The following is a 22,302-nucleotide window of genomic DNA, read 5'->3' on the forward strand; positions in this document are numbered from 1 at the left end:
TTTTGGCAGCCTTTGGAGCCTTTTTATAATAGGTTAAAGCCTTACACTCCTCCTCCCTACGATTAGAAATATCATAGGAAGCAATGTGGGGAAGCAAGGTAGCAACTGACCGTTTTCTTAACCCCGTGTGTTATTTCCCAACGCAGAGAAGATACTGTACATCAATTGGTAGCACTACGCACAGTCATGGTTCCACTTCCCATCATGCATTTGGGTTGAATGGCTGCAGTATCATTTACTGAAAGCTCAACAAATACACTAGATGGCAATATTTAGTCACAATATACAAAGTCACAAGTCTTTCTATCCGTGGAGCCCTCTCACAGAAAGAATGTTAATAATGTAAATGCCATCTTGAGGATTTATTGTCATAATAAACAAATACAGTACTGTATATTGAATGTACTGTATGTTGAATGTATATATTCGTCCGAGTTTTATTCATTTTTTTCTTAATGCATTGCCAAAATGTATATGATCGGGAAAAAATATCGGGAATGATTGGAATTGAATCGGGAGGAAAAAAAAGCAATCGGATCGGGAAATATCGGGATCGGCAGATACTCAAACTAAAACGATCGGGATCGGGAGCAAAAAACATGATCGGGACAACCCTACTTGGTAGCACAACCTTTAGACAAAATAATTGCGACCAACCGCTTCCGGTATCTATCAATGAGTTTCTTAAAATGCTCTGCTGGAATTTTAGACCATTCTTTGGCCAACTGCTCCAGGTCTCTGACATTTGAAGTATGGCTTCTCCAAACTGCCATTTTCAGATCTTTCCACAGGTGTTCTATGAGATTCAGGTCTGGACTCATTACTGGCCACTTTAGAAGTCTCCAGTGCTTTCTCTCAAACTATTTTCTATTACTTTTTAAAGTTTGTTTTGGGTCATTGTCCCGCTGGAAGACCCATGACATCTGAGGGATACCCAGCCTGAGCCCTACATTATGCTGCAAAATTTGTTGGTCACCTTCAGACTTCATAATGCCATGCACACGGTCAACTAGTCCAGTGCCAGAGGCAGCAAAGCAACCGTACAATATCAGGGAATCTCCGCCATTTTTGTATGTATTAGGTTTGACTTTGGAGACTGTGTTCTTTGAAGGCCTTGTTTTTTTTTTACCTGTAAACTCTATGTTGATGCCTTTTTTCAAAAAGCTCTACTTTTGTCTCATCTGACCAGAGAACATTCTTACAAAACGTTTTTGGCTTTCTCAGGTAAGTGTTGGCAAACTCCAACCTGGCTTTTGTATGTCTCTAGGTCAGAACTGGGGTCTTCCTGGGTATCCTACCATAGAGTCCCTTTTCACTCAGACGCCGACGGATAGTACGGGTTGACACAGTTGTACCCTCGGACTGCAGGACAGCTTGAACTTGTTTGGATGTTAGTCGAGGTCCTTTATCCACCATCCGCACAATCTTTTGTTGAAATCTCATGTCAATTTTTCTTTTACGTCCACATCTAGGGAGCAGTGCCATGGGCTTTAGACTTGTTGATGACACTGCACACAGTACACACAGGAATATTCAGGTGTCTGGAGATGGACTCGTAGCCTTGAGATTGCCCATGCTTCCTTGCAATTTTGCTTCTCAAGTCCTCAGACAGTTCTTTGGTCTTCTTTCTTTTCTCCATGCTCAATGTGGTACACACAAGGACACGGGACAGAGGTTGAGTCAACTTTAATCCATTTTAACTGGATGCAAATGTAATTTAGTTACTGCTACCACCTGTTATGTGCCAGAGGTAAGTAACTGGTGCTGTTAATTTCACAAATTAGAGAAGCATCACATGAGTTTTCATTTTGTTGGGTTTTGTGTAAAATGATAATGATTTTTTTCCCCCCATTCTCTTTTGTGTTTTTTCATTGCAAGCAAAATAAATGAAGATATTACTACCAAAGCATTTTTAATTACTATTAATTTCTTGGAGAAATCGAGCATGTACAGTGGTGTTGAGTGAAAAGTGGCATTTGAGACGTTATTTAAAGCATTTCAAGATTCCAGCAGTAGATGTCAGTAGAGGGCTAATGTGAATGAAGCATCGATTCATGAACCTAAAACTAATGCAAAGCCCCAGTGGTTAAGGATGCTTCATTTTGCCCTTGGTCCTAGCCCAGCACCAAGCAAGGGAAAAAAAAAACATAACACAACAAATATTTCTGTACTTTCTACTCTTGATAGAAAGAAATTTGACTTTTACCAGGTCATATTGACAGTTCTCTTCATTTTAATTGGCATGTTGGGTCCTGTCAAAAAGCAGATACTAAAACAAAAAACTTTGGAGACAAGTTGTGTTGGTACTCGGTAATTTGAACAATTGATTTTTAGGTGTGACTCAGACAATCATATCGAACATGTTTTGCTTTTTACATTCTTCTGCACTTATTTTGTTTTGCCGCTCTCTGTCTTGGCCAGATTTCAATTGAAAAATTGGTTTTTAATCTGAATGGTAGTAAAAGCTACATAAAAATAAAACAGTGCACAATGGACTATTACAGTAATGGAAGTGTAACAGCGCAGGGTGTGATAACATCTGTCGCCAGACTAGATTAGTGATTAGAGATGGCAGCATATATTATTACAACAACCTGTTGATCCACTTGATGCACAATAGCCTATTGTTCAGCTAAACAGACCCAGATTCCATACTATGTCATTTTGTTGCTGTCATTTTTAATTAGTTGAGATTGCTCATCATTATGTCAATTTACAGTATTACTTTGATATTTTTCTAAGTGTGGTTGAAACAAGTTTTAAAAATAATTTTGCATCATTTTTACTTTTCAGGGTGTTTTTTTTAACTGAACTAAAAGGCTTAAATCAATAGTTCTAATTAGGGCTGCAGCTATCGATTATCAAAGTAATCGATTAATCTATCATCTAGTTAGTTCAAATAATCCAGTAATCAGATTAGGAAAACCTGATGTGTTTCAGAATAAAATTTAGAAGGCGTAAAATAAAAGATGGCTAAGATTGCACCTTCAAAAAAGCATTAAATGTGAATACAAAATAAAATTCTCAAGTGTTTTTTTCAAACCGTGCAGAATTACACTTTCATTTCACAAGAGCAATAAATGCTTTTAAAAATCAATTAAAATATCTGAGTTTAGCGGTATAAACTGTATAAAACGGTATTAAAAAACAAAAGAACAATGGGCTAACCTGCATAGCAAAAGTCCGCTAGCTTAAATGCTATAAAATGCTAACTTTTTTTTTCTTTTTACAATTCTCTAGACAAATCGTTCAAACACATTCCAACAAAAACTGCTAAATATACCTAAAGACTAAATTACAAATGCATAAAAACAACATATTAGTAGTTGGGGTGGGGGCCGGGGGGTGCATGCGGCCGCTGCTGCCCCCCCGGCCGGCGGGGTCGTTGGCGGGGCCTCTTGGGGCCCACGGGGCCTTGGGTGAGGCTTGCTGTCCCTTGCCGGTGGGGTGGACCTCCCCTGGTCGCCGGCGCTTGGTGTGGCGCCTGCTCGGGGTGGGTGCTCGGTGGGTGGGGGGGGGGGGCGGTCGCGGAGGCGCCGTGGGTGGTCTGGGGCGGAGATTGATCGGGGCCCTGACGCCTCTTCCGCCCTGCGGCCGGTGGTTCTGGTGGACGGGGCCACGCCCGCGGGAGCCTGCCTCTTAACTCACGCACTTCTCACTTCGGCACTGTAAATATTTTTCACCCTGGCACTTACATGCTCATACATTTCTCCGGGGAGAGTTGGGACGGGGCTTTACAGTCCCGGCCCGGCTCCCCCCTGTTTTTAATGCACCACACACCAAGGTTGTGGGATGGTTGGGACCTGTTGGGGGTGGGGGCACCTCACGGCTGCCTCCTCACCACAGGCCCCGCCATCTCTGCACCTTTTTTAAATGCACCACACATCATACTCCACAGGAGGGCTCTGGCAAAGGGCGGTGGGACGGGCGGCTGGGCAGAAGCTCCATGCTGCGGTCCCACTGCCCCAAGCCAAGCTCTCCTATTTTAATGCATACATTGCACTACCCTCCCCTCACACCCCCATCACGGTGCTGGGTGATGGCTGCCAGTCGGGAACCTGGCAGCCACAGTAATAGGGTGGTAGGTGGGTCCCACACTTTTTCTATATGGCGTGGCTCCTGGGGTGTGGCCTCCCCTCTGCCTCGGCTTCCGGCCGCGGGAGTAGGTTGGGGGGTCGGGTCTCCGATCTTGCATCGCCCCGTGGCAGTTCCTGGGCGTTCTCCTGCCTCCGCCTTCCCCTCTCTTCTCTGGCTGGGCATCCGCCCTGCGCCCCGTCACGGGTCGCTGGCTGGGCGCCGGTGTATCGGCGGGGTGTCGCCTGCACCGGCGGGGGACCCTGCCTTACCTGGGGCTTGGTGGGCCGCTGGGGGTCCCGTGGCGTGTCGTGCCGGTTGGGGGGCTGCGGCTGTGGCTCGTGGCCCGGGTGGGCGGGTGGGGGTGGGTGTAGGCGTGGGGTTGGTGATGCGTCCCCTCCTGCCATCCCTGAAGGCCGGTTGATGGGTGCGCGGGTGGCCCGGGGGACCACCCTGGGTCCCGGGGGGGGGACGATGGCTCCTTTGCTGGGCTGCGGGAGGAGGGATGGGCTGCGCATGGCCCCCCGCCCCCCGGGCTGGCTGGGTGGGGGCCGTGGCCCTGGGTTGGCGCCCGCGCGGCTTCTCCGCCCGTCTGCGTGGCTGTCGCGCGCCCGGTGGGGCCTGCGTGCTGCTGGATGTTGTAGGGCATGCCCTGGTTGGGGGTCCCGGTGCCGGGATTGACGATGCAGCGGCGTAGGGTTGGTCGCCAACGGGCTTACACTCATAAGAGATTCACACGATTACTGGGTTCTAGATCACAGAACTGATTTGTGTACACTCTACCCCTTTCAATCACTTAGCTTATAGACACCCCCGCCCCCATTCTCCTCTTTCACTGGCCAGTAGGCCCCCACATGGTGTAAACCGGAAATACATCTCGCTGACGATAGCACCAGCATATTAGTAACTAGTTTAGATGTTCAATGTATTTCTAGTTGTTGTTTGTGTATGTGTTTCTTTTCCTTCTTTTCTTGTATTTCTTTTCTTCTGTCCCCCCATAATCCCTTCCTGTTCGCTGCTTTGTCATAATAAAAAGGTATTTTGAATGATCACAATGGGAGTATGTCAGACTCTCAATGTGAAACATTAAAACTGTTCAGAATCCGGGCACTTAGACTTCCATTCTCTGTGTCAAACAGCTGAACAGGACAGGTTTAAAAAAAAAAAAAAGCTAACTGCATGTTTTTTTGCTTTTAACTAAGAATTCAGACTGTCTTACGTCCATAGCTATGAAGAATTCAGGGATTTAGGCATTTATTCACAAGAATTTTCACTGAAAAAGCTCTTTACATATGGTGGTTGCCACATTGACTGACAGATTAGCAACGTACTTCGACATATTTACATAAAATAAATGCTAAATGCACGTTTTTTTTTTTTTTTTTGCTTTCAACAAGGAATCGAGACAGTCTTACGTCCATATCTATAAAGAATTCAAGGATTTAAGCATTTATTCACAAGAATTTTCACCGAAAAAGCTCTGTTTACATATGGCGGCCGCCACATTGACTGACATACTAGCATAGTACGTCGACATATTTACATAAAATAAATGCTAACTGCATGTTTTTTTGCTTTTAATTAAGAATCCAGACTGTCTTACGTCCATATCTATGAAGATTTCAGGGATTTTGGCATTTATTCACAAGACTTTTCATCAAAAAAGCTCTGTTTACCTGTGGCGGCCGCCACAATGAATGACAGTCTAGCATTGTACTTCGACATATTTACGTGAAATATCAATAGAATTCAGGGATTTAAGCATTTATTAACAAGAATTTTGAACGAAAAAAGCTCTTTGTAATTGCACTCAGTCAGCTTTGATGGGCCACGCCGACAACGCAGCCCCCCTGTTAATCGGCCCCGTGTCCCGTCAATATCATTATGAAGTCAAAAATGCAAACACTTTCAAAACAAACCATTACAATCTCTAAATATATGTACCATAAATTTCGGACTATAAGCCGCTACTTTTTTCTTTCATCTTGAATCCTGCGGCTTATAGTCCAATGCGGCTTGTTCGTCAATTCATTTGGGTAACTAGGTAACACATCCTAGCATAGCATAGCATCCTAGCATAACCTCCTAGCATGCATTGCAGAGCTACAGGTGTAAATAGCAATCAAAAATTATGTTCTGTGCTAATTATTTAATGAATGCTTATAAAAGATGTAATTTATGACAAATGATCTCATATTTGAATGTATATAAAAGATCCGAGTTGGACATAAATGGAGTTAGAGACATAATTTGCCGGATGATACTTCATGACATCTGTCATAAGCATTGAGTAATGCCCATGATAGTGTCATGTCATAATTATGACGGTCTTATAACTCTGTTGACAAATAAGGTGTTACCAAATAGCATAACTAGCAAGTAATGAAATAACTGGAACAGTAACCGAAGAAATAATTAGCACAGAACATGAATTTTGATTGTTATTTACTGTTGACAGCAGGTGGCAGCAGAGGTTGACTGTCTTCCCCAAGGGAGCAGTCATAGCCAAATGAAGCTTCTTGAAGCAATGAGTTCTTTGCAGCCAATTGGGTTGAAGCTTCATGGTGGTTCATCTGGTCTTGACAGTTGTATAACGCCGCTGTCAAATAAAGTGTTACCGGTTAATATGTTGGTGTAAATATCCCATAATTCAGTGAGGACAGTTGCGGCTGAAGTCAGGTGCGGCTTATCTATGAACAAATGCCGTTTTCGTGTCACATTTGTTGGGTGGCGGCTTATAGTCAGGTGAGCCTTATAGTGCAAAAATTACGGTATATATTTTATGTTTAATCTGTAATTAAATGAATCCTCAAAGCAGCAAAATTTGAACAAGGCTTTTCCTATGCATATTTTGTGTGAGCACTTTTGCCAACTCTTGAAATTTCCCGTTTTTCATTTTCAACTTGACTGCAATGCATTCGTTTATCCACAAAATCTTCACAAAAATGAGCTAAAATAAAATGAATAGAAATTAATTTCCAATAGCGGATTGTAACGTGGTCTTCTGTGTGTCTAACAATAGATGGTGGCCCGAGACCTTTTGCACTCGTGTGCTGTGCCTGCTGCAAAACTGATTAAACAGTCTTTTATAATTCCACAGGTGATACCTAAAAATGTTTCCTGCCTGCGCAGAAATAAAGTTGAGAGGCTTTTTCTTATTTTAGACACCGCAGCTTACGTGTTGCCATAGAGAAGTCTCCAGGGAAACTGAGCACTTTAAACCCGAGAAGCGGACAAGCCGGTTTACAGAAGTGGAGAAATGGAAAAAACAAAGTTGCCCCAAATTGCAAATTAGACGGCAGGTGCATGTGCGCGTATTCCAATGATTCGCTTCATATGATCAAATGTGATTCAATACAAGAGCTGCAGATGCTGTGTTGTGTGACAGTGAGGAATTTATTCCACAATATGGTTATTATTCTGTCCTGCATTTCTCGTGCAAAAGTGTTTCATTTTATTTCAAGAAGTACAGTGTTAATTTAGGAGTACATTTTCTTATCAGTGAAGCAAAATAATATAAAAACGCAGAATCTGGTAAACATTGTAAAAGTTTTGACATCTTTTATGTTTCTCCGCGAGAGTGTGTGTGAAGGAATATCTAAAGGTGCTTTTCAGACTTGAATACCATAACATGAACATGTGATGTGTGTGTGAAGGAATGTCTAAAGGTGCTTTTCAGACTTGAATATCATAACATGAACATGTGATGTTCAGTAGAGTTTCCAGAAGAGTTTCCAGAAGAGTTAAGACACTTAAAATCTAAATAAATATATAATAAACAAAAGAAAAATCTAAAAGCCCTAGTTTCATTAAATCATTCTTATAGTAAACCGGCCAGTAGAAAACTATCAGAAAGACTTAAGAAAATCACTACTCATATACGTTACTTTTAATGTTATTAATTATTTAAAGAGCATACGACAGTAGAAAAAAAGTCTTAAATAACATTATTATGTGAATTAGAATCATATTTTGAGACGATTCGACTATATACAACAATGTAGCAAAGCGCAGATGACGAGAAATTAGTCTTTTAATCTGCCGGTTAGCCACGCCTACCATTATAGGGCTTTAGCGTCCCCAACAGGTGGATTACGTCAGCAGGTGAATGGGCTCATCGGTTTTACTATTCAGCCCATTGAGGGGGAATTATTCAGAACGACGAAAACACGACGAAGAGAGCCGCAAAATGTCATTGTTTCAGTCTCTCTACTCCAATATTTTTACGGATATTCTTTTTATCCAAGTATTTTTCCCCAATAGCTAAATAAATAGCTTGAGAAGGACCAATCAGCCCGTCGAGGGGGAACTATTCACAACGAGGAAAACGCGACGAAGAGAGCTGCAAAATGTCATTGTTTCTGTCTATTAACTTCAATATTTTTACAGGATATTCTTTTTATCCAAGTATTTTCCCCAATTGCGAAATAAATGGCATGGTCATGGCCAGTGTTGTCATGGATTACTTAAAAAAGTAATTTAGTTACTGATTACTGATTACACCTCAAAAAAGTATTATAGTTACTTTACTGATTACTTTAGTATCAAAGTAACTAAGTTACTTTAAAAGTAACTTATCAGTTACTTTTTACCATTTTTTCCCCTTTTGCTGCCTCATCATAAAAATAACAGAAAAATGTAATTGCGTGTAATTTAGTTTTTCACATAAGGCTTAATCTTTGAGTTATGAATGAATGAATGAATGAATGAATGAATGAATGAATGAATGAATGAATGAATGAATGAATGAAATGTGAGTAACTGGACTGTAACACAAACATGCTAGACTGTGCGTCCCGGGCTGTTGGGGGACGGGTATCGATAAGCATTTGCTTTTTCCCGTTTTCCTTTGTCATCGTCTTTTTTTTTTTTTCGAGCAAATTATTCCTTAGTCTGTGTCAATGTTTCTTCTTTCTGGCCAAAATATCCCACACTCTGAAACTGTCAATGATTCTGATGATGATGACAATGACAATAAATTCATTCATTCATTCAATCTTTGAGTTACCGGGGGTTTAATTAGTCGACCACCATTGACCCGCCCTAGCTTAGCCATTCCGGAGCCCTAAACTAACAAATAAATGACAAACTGTATAAAATTTGTTTAAATCAACTCTAGCGACTAATTAAACCCCTGCTGACTCCAAGATAAAGTCTAACGTAAAAAAGTCTGAACCTCCCATTTGAAATGAAGACCTAGCCGTTAAAATGTTGTCTGTAAAAGTTGTAAAGCAATAAAACAAACAACAAAAATGAATGAAATGAAGAAAAATCCTACAACGTAAAGTTTTCATAATGGGTCAAAATCATTTTTCGAACAGATCATGTGACTAGCACCTTGGAGCACCTTTGTTCTCCTTTGCTTTGCTTAGCCAAAACTACACCAGAGGAGGCAAAATGGATATTTAGAATTTCTTTAAAACTAAGCTTTCAAACGCTGCCAACAACAACTTGAACAGTTGATTGAACTCGAACAGTGTCAACATGCGTATATATATATATATGTATATATATGTATATATATAAATATATATATATATATATATATATATATATATATATATATATATATATATATATATATATATATATATATATAACCCTAACCCTATATATATATTTTTTATAAAAGTTATAAAGCAATAAAACTGCAGCAAAAATGAATGAAATGAACAAAAAAACATTTTTATAATGGGTCGAAATTTGTTTTTTTGAGCACCAAATACTGTCATTGGCTTAGCATATAATTAAAAAAAATTATATATATATACACACACATATACTATATATATATATATATATATATATATATATATATATATATATATATATATATATATATTAGAGAAAAAAATATTTTAAAAAAATATTTTTTTCTTTTGAAAATATCTTTTTGATTGAAGCAACTGTTTTGGGGATTGAATGATTTAGTCACAAATGTCCTAATCATAATATGGCCCAAACAGAAAAAGGATTGCTTCAATCAAAGAAAACTTTTTCAATGAAAAATTGTGTTCAAATGCAAATTTTTCAATCTCAAATATTTTTTCCCATTCAAAAACTATTTTCTATGATTAAAATTGTTCTTTTTTTTGTTTGAGTTGATTTTTCTTTTTCAAAATCTTTATTTTTTTTAAGCAACTTATTTTTTGATTGAATAATAAAGACAAAAATCCTTCCAAAGTCCAAGCCAAAATGCCCAAACACAAATCAACATTACTTCAATCAAAAAGTTGCTTCAATAAAAATAAATAGATAGATAAATAAATAAATAAATACAATAAAAATTAATCAAAGGAAAATAGCTTTTACACGCATTGTTTTTTTTTACTTTCAAATTTATTTTACCATTCAAACACATTTTTATTTATTAGAGCGATTTTTTTTTTTGGTTGAAAATGTATATTTTGATTGAAGCAACTTTTTTTTTTTTTTTATTAAAGCAACTTTTTTTTTGATTGAATAATAAAGACACAAATCTACCTCGATATGGCTCCACCCAGGGGATACGATTTTTTAATCGGGTAACTACATTGGCACGACACCGGCGGGCGTACCAAATTCAATGGATGACGATTTATTGCCTAAGCAGCCTGATTTAGAATTCCCCTCAAGAATGATGGGAAACAAAAAACGCTCATTGTCAACTTATCAGTGGCGCCCCCAGGGGTTGGCCAGGGGTGGCCACGGCCACCCTATAAATTTGTTGGCCACCCCAATGGCCACCCCGCTTGCCAGTAAATCGTAGATTTTTGTAGCATTAGTTATGCATTTCATCCCAAATGCAAATCTGCCAGCACCTGCTTTCCCCCAGTAATTATTTTGTTTTGTTAAATGTACACCTAATGCCTAATATATACATAACACAATAAAACAGAATTGTTGTGGAACACAAAATGTTGACTGGACAGTTATGGACTATGCACATTAAATCTTTAGTAACATAAGATATTACACAATACAACAAAGTATATCAGTAGCTGTGTCCTTAAGTCTTTCTGATAGTTTCCCCCTGACCTTTTTACTGCAATAATATAATGAAAACTTGAAATTATGGCTGTTAGTGTTGGTGTGCCACCCCAAAATTTTAAGTGGCCCCATCTGGCCACCCCTCTGAAAAATTTCTGGAAGCGCCACTGCAACTTATTATTATAAATATTCTAGTAAATTAAGTTTATTGCAGACACTGCGTTTCGGGGTCATCAACATGTTGTGCCCCCCTGCCCCAAAAGTCAAACTCCGCCTACGGATGTTACATATCTGTGCACTTCAAAGTGTGCATTTGAACCAGAGCCTTATCGTTTGTATTCAAACAGCTGCCAGTGCCAGACCATCCTAGTCAAAGTGGATCAGACGTGTATCACCGTCAATGACAGCGAATGAGTCAAATGTTCTCACACTCTTTATCATCTTCGTGTTAAGTGCAGGAAGCAAATATTTGACTTGCTCTTTTGAACTGTGATTGTGTGTGTGTTTGACAAAACATACAACGCTGAAGCTGATTGGTCACTTTGACCGGCGCGTTGCGCATATAAAGCTCGCACCCAAGAGCTCCGCACAAAACTGCGAGAAGCGCGCACTCTCACCCGGCGTGGAAACACCTGTGGCGGCCGTAATCGAGACCGGAGCTGAAAAACATCTCTCAGTTTGATTCCTTTGTCCCAACACCGTGAGTATATAAATTCTTTTTGCTGCAGCAACAACTCCCCTATAAGGCAAATTAATAGTTTTACATAGTTTTGGCACGCTTCACTCGTACTAAAAAAAGAAAAAGCTGAAAATCCGGAGATATTTTTAGCGCAGAACAAGTCAATCAGGAGTGTGACGCAATTACAAATGCTTATATGTACACTTGCACTATAATTACATAATATTGTAACAGAAATTGTGCCTGAACCATGTTAAAAATTCGCTTACACTTAAAAAAAAGTACCTAAACAATGTAATTTGAATTGTAAATAAATATTGGGTGTGCAACCAAATGAGGTAAAATCTTAGATTTTTTTTTTTTTTTACTTTAAAATTGATATGAATTGTAGAAATTTAGTTCAATGTCAAAGCAGATTCATCTTAAGCATTTGACTTATTTAATTTCTAAATATAAACAAGTTAAAATATATTGTTTTTTAAAGTTTTTTTAATTTATTTTAAAGTGTTAAAATATAGAAATGTGCCGTCATTGGTAGGTAAAACATAAAAACCTAAAATAAAATAAAGTGAAATAAAGTGTTCTCTTTCAATCTTTAGTCTAAAAATTCATTTTGAAAAAGACTTGCTCTTTACTTAAGGTGTTATTAGGTTTGATTGGAACTTAGATTTAGTGTTCATTCGTAGTAAACTCATTCGATGCAACTAAGTGTTCTGTTTTCTACAGGTTCAGTCGTGACAAAACAATTATCAGAAATGATCAATAAGAATATTACATATAGTTTATATACATCTGACATGTAAACATTTATGCCAGTAGAGGTCGCGCATGTGTGCCTCTTCATTTTCCATCTTGTATCAAACGTTACTACCTTGAAATTGGACTCAAAATAATAAAAATCTATACATTTTCAGCAGTTTAGCCCATTTGTAAAAACTCGTTGTTTCTCATATTGTACTGAACCAATCCGAGCTTAATTTCATAGCTAAATTGCCCCCCCCCCCACCCCAAAACACTCAGTTGAGACAACTATTTACCTCCTCTTTGTTGAATATGCTAAAGAAACATTCTTAAAATTCCAAAAGGTGATCACCTTAAAATTACAGAATGATCCCCCCCCCCCCTTTTTTTTTTACTATGAATTATTCATTACACAGTTGACAAAAGTACTTACACTTTTGAATTAAGTATGGAATCATGTCATCTATTGAAGTAACACAAGAACAATTAACTTTTCGCGCCAAAATGAAAATTACAGGTTTAAAATGTGTTACTTTGAGATATCTGGGTTTTAAAAAAATCAATTGAACAGGATTTTTATTTTTCAAAACATATTAGCAAATTGGAACATAGGTATAAAGTTAGAATAACAAAAAAAAAAAAAAACTGAAATATTCTAAATTTAATAAAAATAAAAGCAGTGCTTTAGGTGAGCTTACACCCACAACCACAGCTCAACATTATTACCATCAGAAAAAAAAATGGAATTATTATCCATAAAATGCACCTGTGAATGACTCATATCCTGTTTACATTATACACACACTCTCTTTCTCAACACAGACAGTTGCCATAGAGAAAAAAACACCAAGTTTTGCCACTGCTTGACACACTAAACACGCTGGAGTTGACTCTCGTAGCTGGTGGGAAACATTCATGACAGTGTTTACTAACCTTTAATTTTGTATAAATGTGCAATCATATTGGAGGTACTGCCTCCTTGGCAGGCACCCTCCGCAAACATGTTTTACATGTCGGTTGGCCCTCTTCCTCTGAGCCGCGGCCATCTGTAACTTTTCTGTAGCCGAAATATTCCAATACCGGTGATTTTGTTTTCTTCGATGGCGGAAAAAAGTCCAGGAGTTTCATCTCCTCCAGCCATCATGCAGCACAGCTGACTCACTGACACTGAGCAACATCCAGTGGTGGAGGGTTGAGCCTTGAAGCCGCAAGCAAGTGCTTTCTCCATGCATTGTTGGGACATAAATAATAGCTTATACCGTAGGGACGGTATGACGTAAATTTTTGCGGTTTGAAACGTTTTCATTCTACGGTATACCTTGTAACTGGTAATGGACACATATCTACCTGTATTGCTCAAACTGACTGAAAAAGAAAGTGTTCCACTGCTTGGATAATGTGAGGTGATGCAAAAAAATGTAGGATAAGAATTAGGGATGTTCTGATTGCATATTTTTGCACCCGAGTCTTGAGTCACCCGATTTTGAGAATCTGCTGATACTGAGTCCCGATCTGATACAAATTTTAAATAAAAGTTTTAAACATGTCCCACCTTGCTGCCTTCAAAACATGAATTATTTTAAAATGAGAATAACGTAGAAAAATGCTTGTCTTTATTAACCCCTTCAGACCTGCATTTTTTCTGCTGGTAAAAAAAAAGCCTATTTTTACTCTACACAAATACCAAATTCCAGCAGAAAGTGCATTGTTTTGGTCTGGAACATTTCATGCTTTTATTGGTTATTTTTAATGTTAAAGTTAAATTGTTTTTTTTTTTTAATGAGAAATGAGCACTTACGTTTGCGTTTTTGAAGTTGTGTTTTGTCTCAGCCATTTTCAAAGCCAAAAATTGCAAAGAGGGCGTGCCAAACCTCATGATTTGATTTCAATGGTTAAAGTTGCATCCTTCATCTCCCAGACTTGGCAATAGCAACTAAATTCAGTGTATTTATTGATTTAGAGACGCGAACGTGTCATGTCCTCCAGCAGCATGCTCAGGTCTGAAGGGGTTAAATAATTTGACTCTCACGCTGCTGTGCCTTCATTCGTCAGATCAAAGATACAAACCTGTCAATCATTGTTTACTTTAAGTAGCAAACTCTAGATGTCTGCTGACCAAGAAAAGCAGCAGGAGGGAGAGTGAGAGGCTGTACGAGCATAAACCAGAAAAACAAAAATACAGTAATCCCTCGTTTTTGCGGTTAATGGGGATCAGAACCTGCCGCAAGAAGTAAAAAACAGCAAAGTAGCACCTCCCCTATTTTATTTTAACAATAACATGTTTACAACTTCTTTGTTTTTGTTTTTTTTTTTTAAAATAAAACATTTTTTTCCGGTATTGGATCAGGACTCTGTATTGGCAGATTCTCAAAATCAGGTGACTCAGACTCTGGACATCTGTAATTCTTAATTTTTTTATTTTATTTTTTGTGTGTGTGTGTGTTCAATGTATTTATTCAGATTTAGCTTTGGAAAGAGATACATATGAAACATGTTTTTTTTTTTTTTTTTTTACTTTTCCCTCCCAGAGTAATTAAAAAAAGGATATATACAGTATATATTAATAAATGGTTTTTAAGCACTTCAAATGTAGTGATTATTTTAAAACAAGAATAAAGTAGAAAAATGCTTGGGTTTATTAAATGCTTCATTGAGTGAGTCCTCTCAAGCTGCTCACTGACAAACAATTAGTTGCCACAGCAACTGTTTAACAAGTTAAACGATGATTGACGCATGCGGCGCTTTGAAGTAAGCATCTGTGGCAACGAAATAAGAGCAGGGAGAGGGAGGGAGAGAACGAGAGTGAGACGACTGTACGTGATTGGCTAGGGACAGCTCATCTGCATTTTTTTTTTCTAGACTGAAAAAAAATCCGCGATGGACTGAGGGCGCAAAGTTTGAAGTGCAAAGTAGGGAGGGATCACTGTATATTTTTTAAAATTAAAAACCCAATCTTTTTCACACGATTCTGATCCACTTAAAAATGGCGTGATCGGCCCGATTTTCGATCACGTGATCAAATCGGGACATCCCTAATAAGAATTGAAAACTTCAAGATGACCAAAAACCCTCATAATCAGTCAATCAAGATCTAAACTGCGGTTGACTTTAGTTCTCAATTTGTCATTTATATGTCATATTATTAGGGCTGTCAAACGATTAAAATTTTTAATCGAGGTAATCACAGCTTAAAAGTTAATTAATCGTAATTAATCGCAATTCAAACCATCTATAAAATATACCATATTTTTCTGTAAATTATTGTTGGAATGGAAAGATAAGACACAAGACGGATATATACATTCAATTAGGGCTGCAACGATTAATCGAATAACTCGAGTATTCGATTAGAAAATAAGATTCAAATTAAATTTTGCTGCTAGTTGCTCGAGTAGTCGTTTAATTAAAGTGGTGTTGTAGTGGTTTGTTTTGAAAGTGTTTGCATTTAATTTTTTTGATTTGAGTGGATACACTGCCCTCTAGTCTGCCTCATTTTACATGGCTGAATCCAGCTGCTCCCTGTTAAGACCAACATAAGCTATGTTTTTGTTATACTAATGTTTTGTTTTTATGCATTCATAACTTAGTTTATAGGTATATTTAGCCGTTTTTTAGTGGGAAAATGTGTCTGAACTATTTGTTAAGACCACTGTAAAAAAATGAATAAATAAAAACTAACGTCAGCATTTTATAGTAATTTAAGCAAGCGGACTTTTGCTATGCAAGTTAGCCAATGGTTCTGTTGTTCTACATAGATCCTCATTTATTTATTTATTTATTTTTATACTGTTTGAGGCTCAGCTCAGGTATTTTAATTTTTTATGCTCCTTATTTGATTACTCGATTATTCGAATTAACTAGTTAATCGATTAATCGACGACTAACATAATCGTAGCTGCAGCCCTACATCCAACATACTGTACATAAGTAATGTATTTGTTTATTATAACAATAAAGCCACAAGATGGCATTAACATTCTGTTAAACCGATCCATGGATAGAAAGACTTGTAGTTCTTAAAAGATAAATGTTAGTACAAGTTATAGAAATTTAATATTAAAACTAGGGCTGTCAAACGATTAAAAATTTTAATCAAGTTAATTACAGCTTAAAAATTAATTAATCATAATTAATAGCAATTCAAACCATCTATAAAATATGCCATATTTTCTGTAAATTATTGTCGGAATTAAAAGATAAGATACAAGACGGATATATACATTCAACATACGGTACATAAGAACTGTATTTGTTTATTATAACAATAAATTAACAAGATGGCATTAACATTATTAACATTCTCTTAAAGCGATCCATGGATAGAAAAACTTCTTAAAAGATAAATGTTACTACAAGTTAGAGAAATTTAATATTAAAACTAGGGCTGTCAAACGATTAAAATTCTTAATCGAGTTAATTACAGCTTAAAAATTAATTAATCGTAATTAATCGTAATTAAAACCCCTCTTAATGTTTTCGTTTTATTAAATTTATAAAATTTTCAATCAAAAAATAAACTAGTAGCTCGCCTTTGTTGATGTCATTACACCATGCTCACTCCCCAAACCCATAAAATCATTTGGACCCAAGCGCCAGCAGAGGGCGCCAAACAACAAAAAACAACAAGTAACAAGCGGACATTACACTGCTGTCATTTTAATCTGAGCGGGATATGTGCGTTTAATGCGTCAAATATTTTAACGTGAATAATTTAAAAAATTCATTACCGCCCGTTAACGCGATAATTTTGACAGCCCTAATTAAAACCCCTCTTAATGTTTTCGTTTTAATAAAATTTGTAAAATTTTCAATCAAAAAATAAACTCGCCATTGTTGATGTCAATAATTACACAATGCTCATGGTGCTGAAACCCATAAAATCAGTCGCACCCAAGCGCCAGGGTGCGACTGATTTTAGGGTGACAAAACACCAAAAAACACAAGTAACAAATGGACATGACACTGTGCTGTCGTTTTAATCTGTTTGAGCGGTGCATGTGCGTTAATTGCTTCGAATATTTTAACGTGATTAATTAAAGAATTTAATTACCGCCCGTTAATGAGATAATTTTGACAGCCCTACATATTATCAAAAAGCAATTAACCTGTTTTGATATTGGATATCAGAAAAAGTACAGATTTCAAATCTTGGGAATAATACACAGAAAGACACTGGAGAATACATAGTAGTTATTTGCACTATTGTTGAAATATCACACTTGTTCTATCTTAAATGCGCTGAGGTAAAACAAAACAAGTGCTATTTGTGTCTATGCTCCCAGTGGTCTCATGATTTACATCCTCCCCGGTCCCTCTTGTGTGTTATTAGCTGCATCTCCACCTGACTGCACCGCCGCCTCACGCCCACGCAGCCCACCGTCCGTGGGGTGGGCCACCATGTGGGTTCTGGATAAGATCCGCGGCTCGGTGGAGACGGGCGTGCTGCGGCACGGGGAGAATGCCGACAAGAAAGGTGCGGCGGCGCCATACACTAACATCCTAACACCCGACAAGATCCCGGACTTCTTTATCCCACCCAAGCTGGTCAGCTACCCCCCCGAACCTGAGATGGCTCCATCCGAGTCCCCGCAGCCCTCGTCGTCGGAGCAACCCGTCAGCGGCGGGAAGAAAACCGCCGCCCCTAAGAGCCCCCGTTTGATGGCCAAGTTGGCGGGAGACACAAAGAACCTGCTGAAAGTAGCCAACCGCCATATCATCCAGATCGAAAGCGCCGACGACGTCGTTGGGGACACCAACGCTGACCCGCAGTCGCAGACCGCCATGTCTCTCCCCTATGTCCCCAAAACCCAAACGTCCTACGGCTTCACCACTTTGAAGGAGAGCCCTCACACTCGCCGCAAAGAGTCGCTCTTCCACACTGACATTACCAGTCCGATGACCTCCCCCAACAGCCAGAGGAAGACGCCAGGAAAGAGCGACCACCTGAACCCCGCCGACTTCAATACCCCGCACATGAACCCGTACCGCTACTTCAGCGGCGGCGAGAGCGACACCTGCTCCTCGGCCGAGTCGTCGCCCTTCAGCTCGCCGCTGCTGTCTCGCTCCGCCTCCCTGCTCAAGATCTTCACCCACGAGACGCAGGCCAAGGTGGTGAAGGCTAAGCGTTCCTTCGCCCGCCACAGCTCTCTCTCCACCGACGAGTGCAGCTCGGCCGAGCCTAGCCCAGGCATCCAGCGCCGTCTGCACATCCCGTCCTTCCACTGCGGAGGCACGTCGGCTCCGGAGCACGGCACGCAGCGAGAACATACCGTCAACCTGCACAAGGGCGGGAGCGTTCGCATTAGCGCCCACTACGACGCCGGTACATCCCGCCTGCGCGTCCGCGTCCTAGCGGCCGAGAGTCTTTACGACAAACACTTTGACATCAAGAGCATCAACTGCTGCGTGTCGGTCTACCTGAACCCGGGCAAGATGCAGAAGCAACGCAGCAACATTATCAAGAACAGTCGCAACCCCGTCTTCAACGAGGACTTCTTCTTCGACGCCGTCGGCCCGCTCCAGGTCAAGAACCTGTCACTCAAGCTCAAGGTGGTCAATAAAGGTACCAGCCTTAAAAGGAACACTCTGCTGGGCGAGCGGGAGGTCCTCCTGAGCAAGCTACTTTCAGGGGTTTGAACTCCAAAAAGCAAAAAAAAAAAAAAAACAACCCAAGGCCTCTTGAGGACCTTCAAAAGTTCTTTGCACTGCTTTATACCTTCCTGTCATTCGTTAGGACACATTTCCTCCGGGGCATACGATTCGCTTTGGGACGCTTTGTTTCAGTCCAAGAATATGACAAAAAGAAAAAAAGCTCACTATAATCTGAAGATAACTATAATTTAGTGGAGGATTTTCGCTAAATACTGTATTTTATGAGCACTGAGCGGAGCAATGAATGGACTCATTTGCCGGGAAGCAAGGTAGATCATGTGTAAATGTAAAAAAGCAGACAGAGACACAAGGGGCAAAACTACACAAAAACAACTGAAGCTTCAGGGGCCGTTTACGTGGTGGCTGTTACGTCCCAAGGACGGCTCGCGAAGGGCGTAGCATAAAACGAGCCACACAAATTCACAAGTGGACTCAAATTTATTTACACAACAATCAAACTCGCAATGAATATGTACAGAATGCCGACGAAGCGTGACTTCAGGGTAAGCCCAGGCCAAAACAACAAACAAAAGGAACTACACTTAAACCCCACCCGCTAACTAAACCCTGATCATGTAAAAGGACCAAAGAAAAAACAGCTTCTCACCTAACTTCCTACTCTATACAAAACAGGAGAAAACAGGTTGAACAGAAATGGCGACTTACCCTTACTTGCTTCAGTGCTCTTATTTACAGTGGTGAACAAAAACGATCCAATAATGACTAAACACAAAAGACCTCACAGAAAAAGCGGGAGTATATCAAACTAGCGATCAAATGCAAATGAGCGTGAATGGCGAGCAAACAGCTGGCGAGGAGGACCGCGGCAGAATGCTGTCAAATGCGACCTCCCAAAGCGTTGACAGCGGCAGGTTTAAGAAGCTTGGCGCCTTTTTTCGTGGCCAATCAGCGGCGGTGACGTCGTCGGTCCGTCCTGCGTCGATCAGCTGTCGTCACAGTGGGAGGGGAAGCAGCTGAGTGGAAGAATCTCAGAAAATTAACTATTAAACGGCCAGGGCCGTCGCAGTGGCTCTCCGAGAAGACGAAAAATTTCATGTCTGAATTTATATAAGTCTGTCTCCATTCGAACAATGTCACAATTCCGCATGAAAAGGATGTTGTATTCATGCCAGGCCCCAGGGGGCAGTGCATATTTATTTATTTATTTATTTTTATTTTTATTTTATTTTTTTCCCTTCAGGCATGACAAATCCAAACAAACATACAACATTTATATGTGTTTACAATTAATTCAACCCGAAAAGAAAAAGGGCTGACGGGAGAAACCGAATCTTGTTGAAACTCGTCCCCAGTATACCATATAGGACGCAGAAAATATCAAATAACAATTTTTGATATTCAGATTTCGTAATGATGACAAGTTTTTTATTTTTATTTAAATTTTTTTTTTTTATAATAACCATCCCCTCTGATTGTTCATTTTCCCAATAGTCCATTGTCGACCATGGCAATGTGCTCGTTATGTTGACTAGATCCAGTAGATTAGTTCATAATTCAGTAATTAGTTTATTCAGTTGATTCGATCCAGGATAAGGAATAGCTAAAATGCGTCCTTCACCTTCGAGTGTCTGTGTTGAATTTCCCCGAGGTGACAGCGAATGATGCACTTTGACCTCCTCAGCCCGGAAGACAACATGCCCGCCCACTCCAAGCCATGGCATTTTTTTTTGGTTCAAAAAGGCACAAAAATGGAAACATTCAACATATTTAAATTAAAAACTAGGGCTGTCAAACGATTACAATTTTTACTCGAGTTAATCACAGCTTAAAAATTAATTAATCGTAATTAATCGCAATTCAAACCATCTATAAAATATGCCATATTTTTCTGTAAATTATTGTTGGAATGGAAAGATAAGACACAAGACGGCTATATACACTCAACATACTGTACATAAGTACTGTATTTGTTTATTATAAAAATAAATCGACAAAATGGCATTAACATTAACATTCTGTTAACGCGATCCATGGATAAAAAGTAGTACTTGTAGTTCTTAAAAGATAAATGTTAGTACAAGTTATAGAAATTTTATATTAAAACCTCTCTTGATGTTTTTGTTTTAGTTTTAATTAAATTTGTAAAATTTTCAATCAAAAAATAAACTAGTAGCTCGCCATCGTTGATGTCAATAATTAAACAATGCTCGTGGTGCTTAAACCCATAAAATCAGTTGCACCCAAGCGCCAGCAGAGGGCGACAAAACACAAAAAAACCCACAAGTAATAAATGGACATGACACTGTGCTGTCATTTTCATCTGTTTGAGCGGGGCATGTGCGTTAATTGCGTGAAATATTTTAACGTGATTAATTAAAAAAGATAATTACTCCCCGTTAAAGCGATAATTTTGACAGCCCTATTAAAAACATTATAAAACAGTAAATAAAAGCCGACATTCCGCCATATTTGCTGTTTTTAATGTTTAGTAACACCGCTGCACATGCCCAATGTGACGTGTACGAGTGCTGACGTTATCGGCGCGGTCCCGCGCCGTGGAAGCTTTTGATATGCATGCGGAGCAAGCCCCCCTCAAGCCCCGCAATCAAATTCTTCCACTTTGGAGGCAGGATTATAAGGGGCAGTTTACATGGCGACTCTGCAACACAAAGACGCAATGACTGAGTAGCGGACTCAGTGCATATGATGTCGGCGAAGACGGAAGGCGAGAATGAAAAATTCTGAATCCTGCCTCCAAAGTGGAAGAATCCGATCGCGGGAGATTGAGGGGGGCTTCCTCGGCATGCATATCAAAGGCTCTAGCGGCACGAGATCGCGCCGTTAACGTCAGCACTCGTACACGTCAAATTGGGCGTGCGCAGCGGTGCTAATAAACATTAAAAACAGCAAATATGGCGGAATGTCGGCTTTAATTTACTGTTTTAATAATATTTTTAATTTAAATATGTTGAATGTTTCAATTTTTGTGCCTTTTTGAACAAAATACAAAATGCCATTGCTTAGAGTGGCCAGGCATATTTTTTTCCGGGCTGAGGGAGCTTGGTGGGGTCAAAGTGCACCATTCTCTGTCGCCCTGTAAATCTGCACTGCCCCCTAGGGCATGAATACTACATCGTTTTCATGCGGAATTGCGACATTGTTCAAATGGAGACACAAATGCAAATGCAAATTTGAAATTTTTCGTATTCTCGGAGAGTCACCATGTA

General features: G+C 39.4%; 1 protein-coding gene across 1 annotated transcript; it reads left to right on the plus strand.

Moving 5' to 3' along the window:
* The first annotated feature begins 11,641 nt into the window (after positions 1-11,641).
* On the plus strand, positions 11,642-21,532 carry LOC130919115 (C2 calcium-dependent domain-containing protein 4C). The gene is made up of 2 exons (XM_057841551.1): positions 11,642-11,743; positions 17,793-21,532. Exon 2 carries the CDS (start codon positions 17,861-17,863, stop codon positions 19,097-19,099), a length of 1,239 nt encoding a protein of 412 aa, XP_057697534.1. The 5' UTR covers positions 11,642-11,743; positions 17,793-17,860; the 3' UTR covers positions 19,100-21,532.
* Positions 21,533-22,302: the final 770 nt, after the last annotated feature.

This window comes from Corythoichthys intestinalis, chromosome 7 (genome assembly GCF_030265065.1).
Source record: "Corythoichthys intestinalis isolate RoL2023-P3 chromosome 7, ASM3026506v1, whole genome shotgun sequence".
NCBI classification, from domain to species: domain Eukaryota; kingdom Metazoa; phylum Chordata; class Actinopteri; order Syngnathiformes; family Syngnathidae; genus Corythoichthys; species Corythoichthys intestinalis.

Excerpts from the sequence above, each read along its gene's own strand:
- LOC130919115 (XM_057841551.1), top strand. The coding sequence starts at position 17,861 with ATGTGGGTTCTGGATAAGATCCGCGGCTCGGTGGAGACGGGCGTGCTG.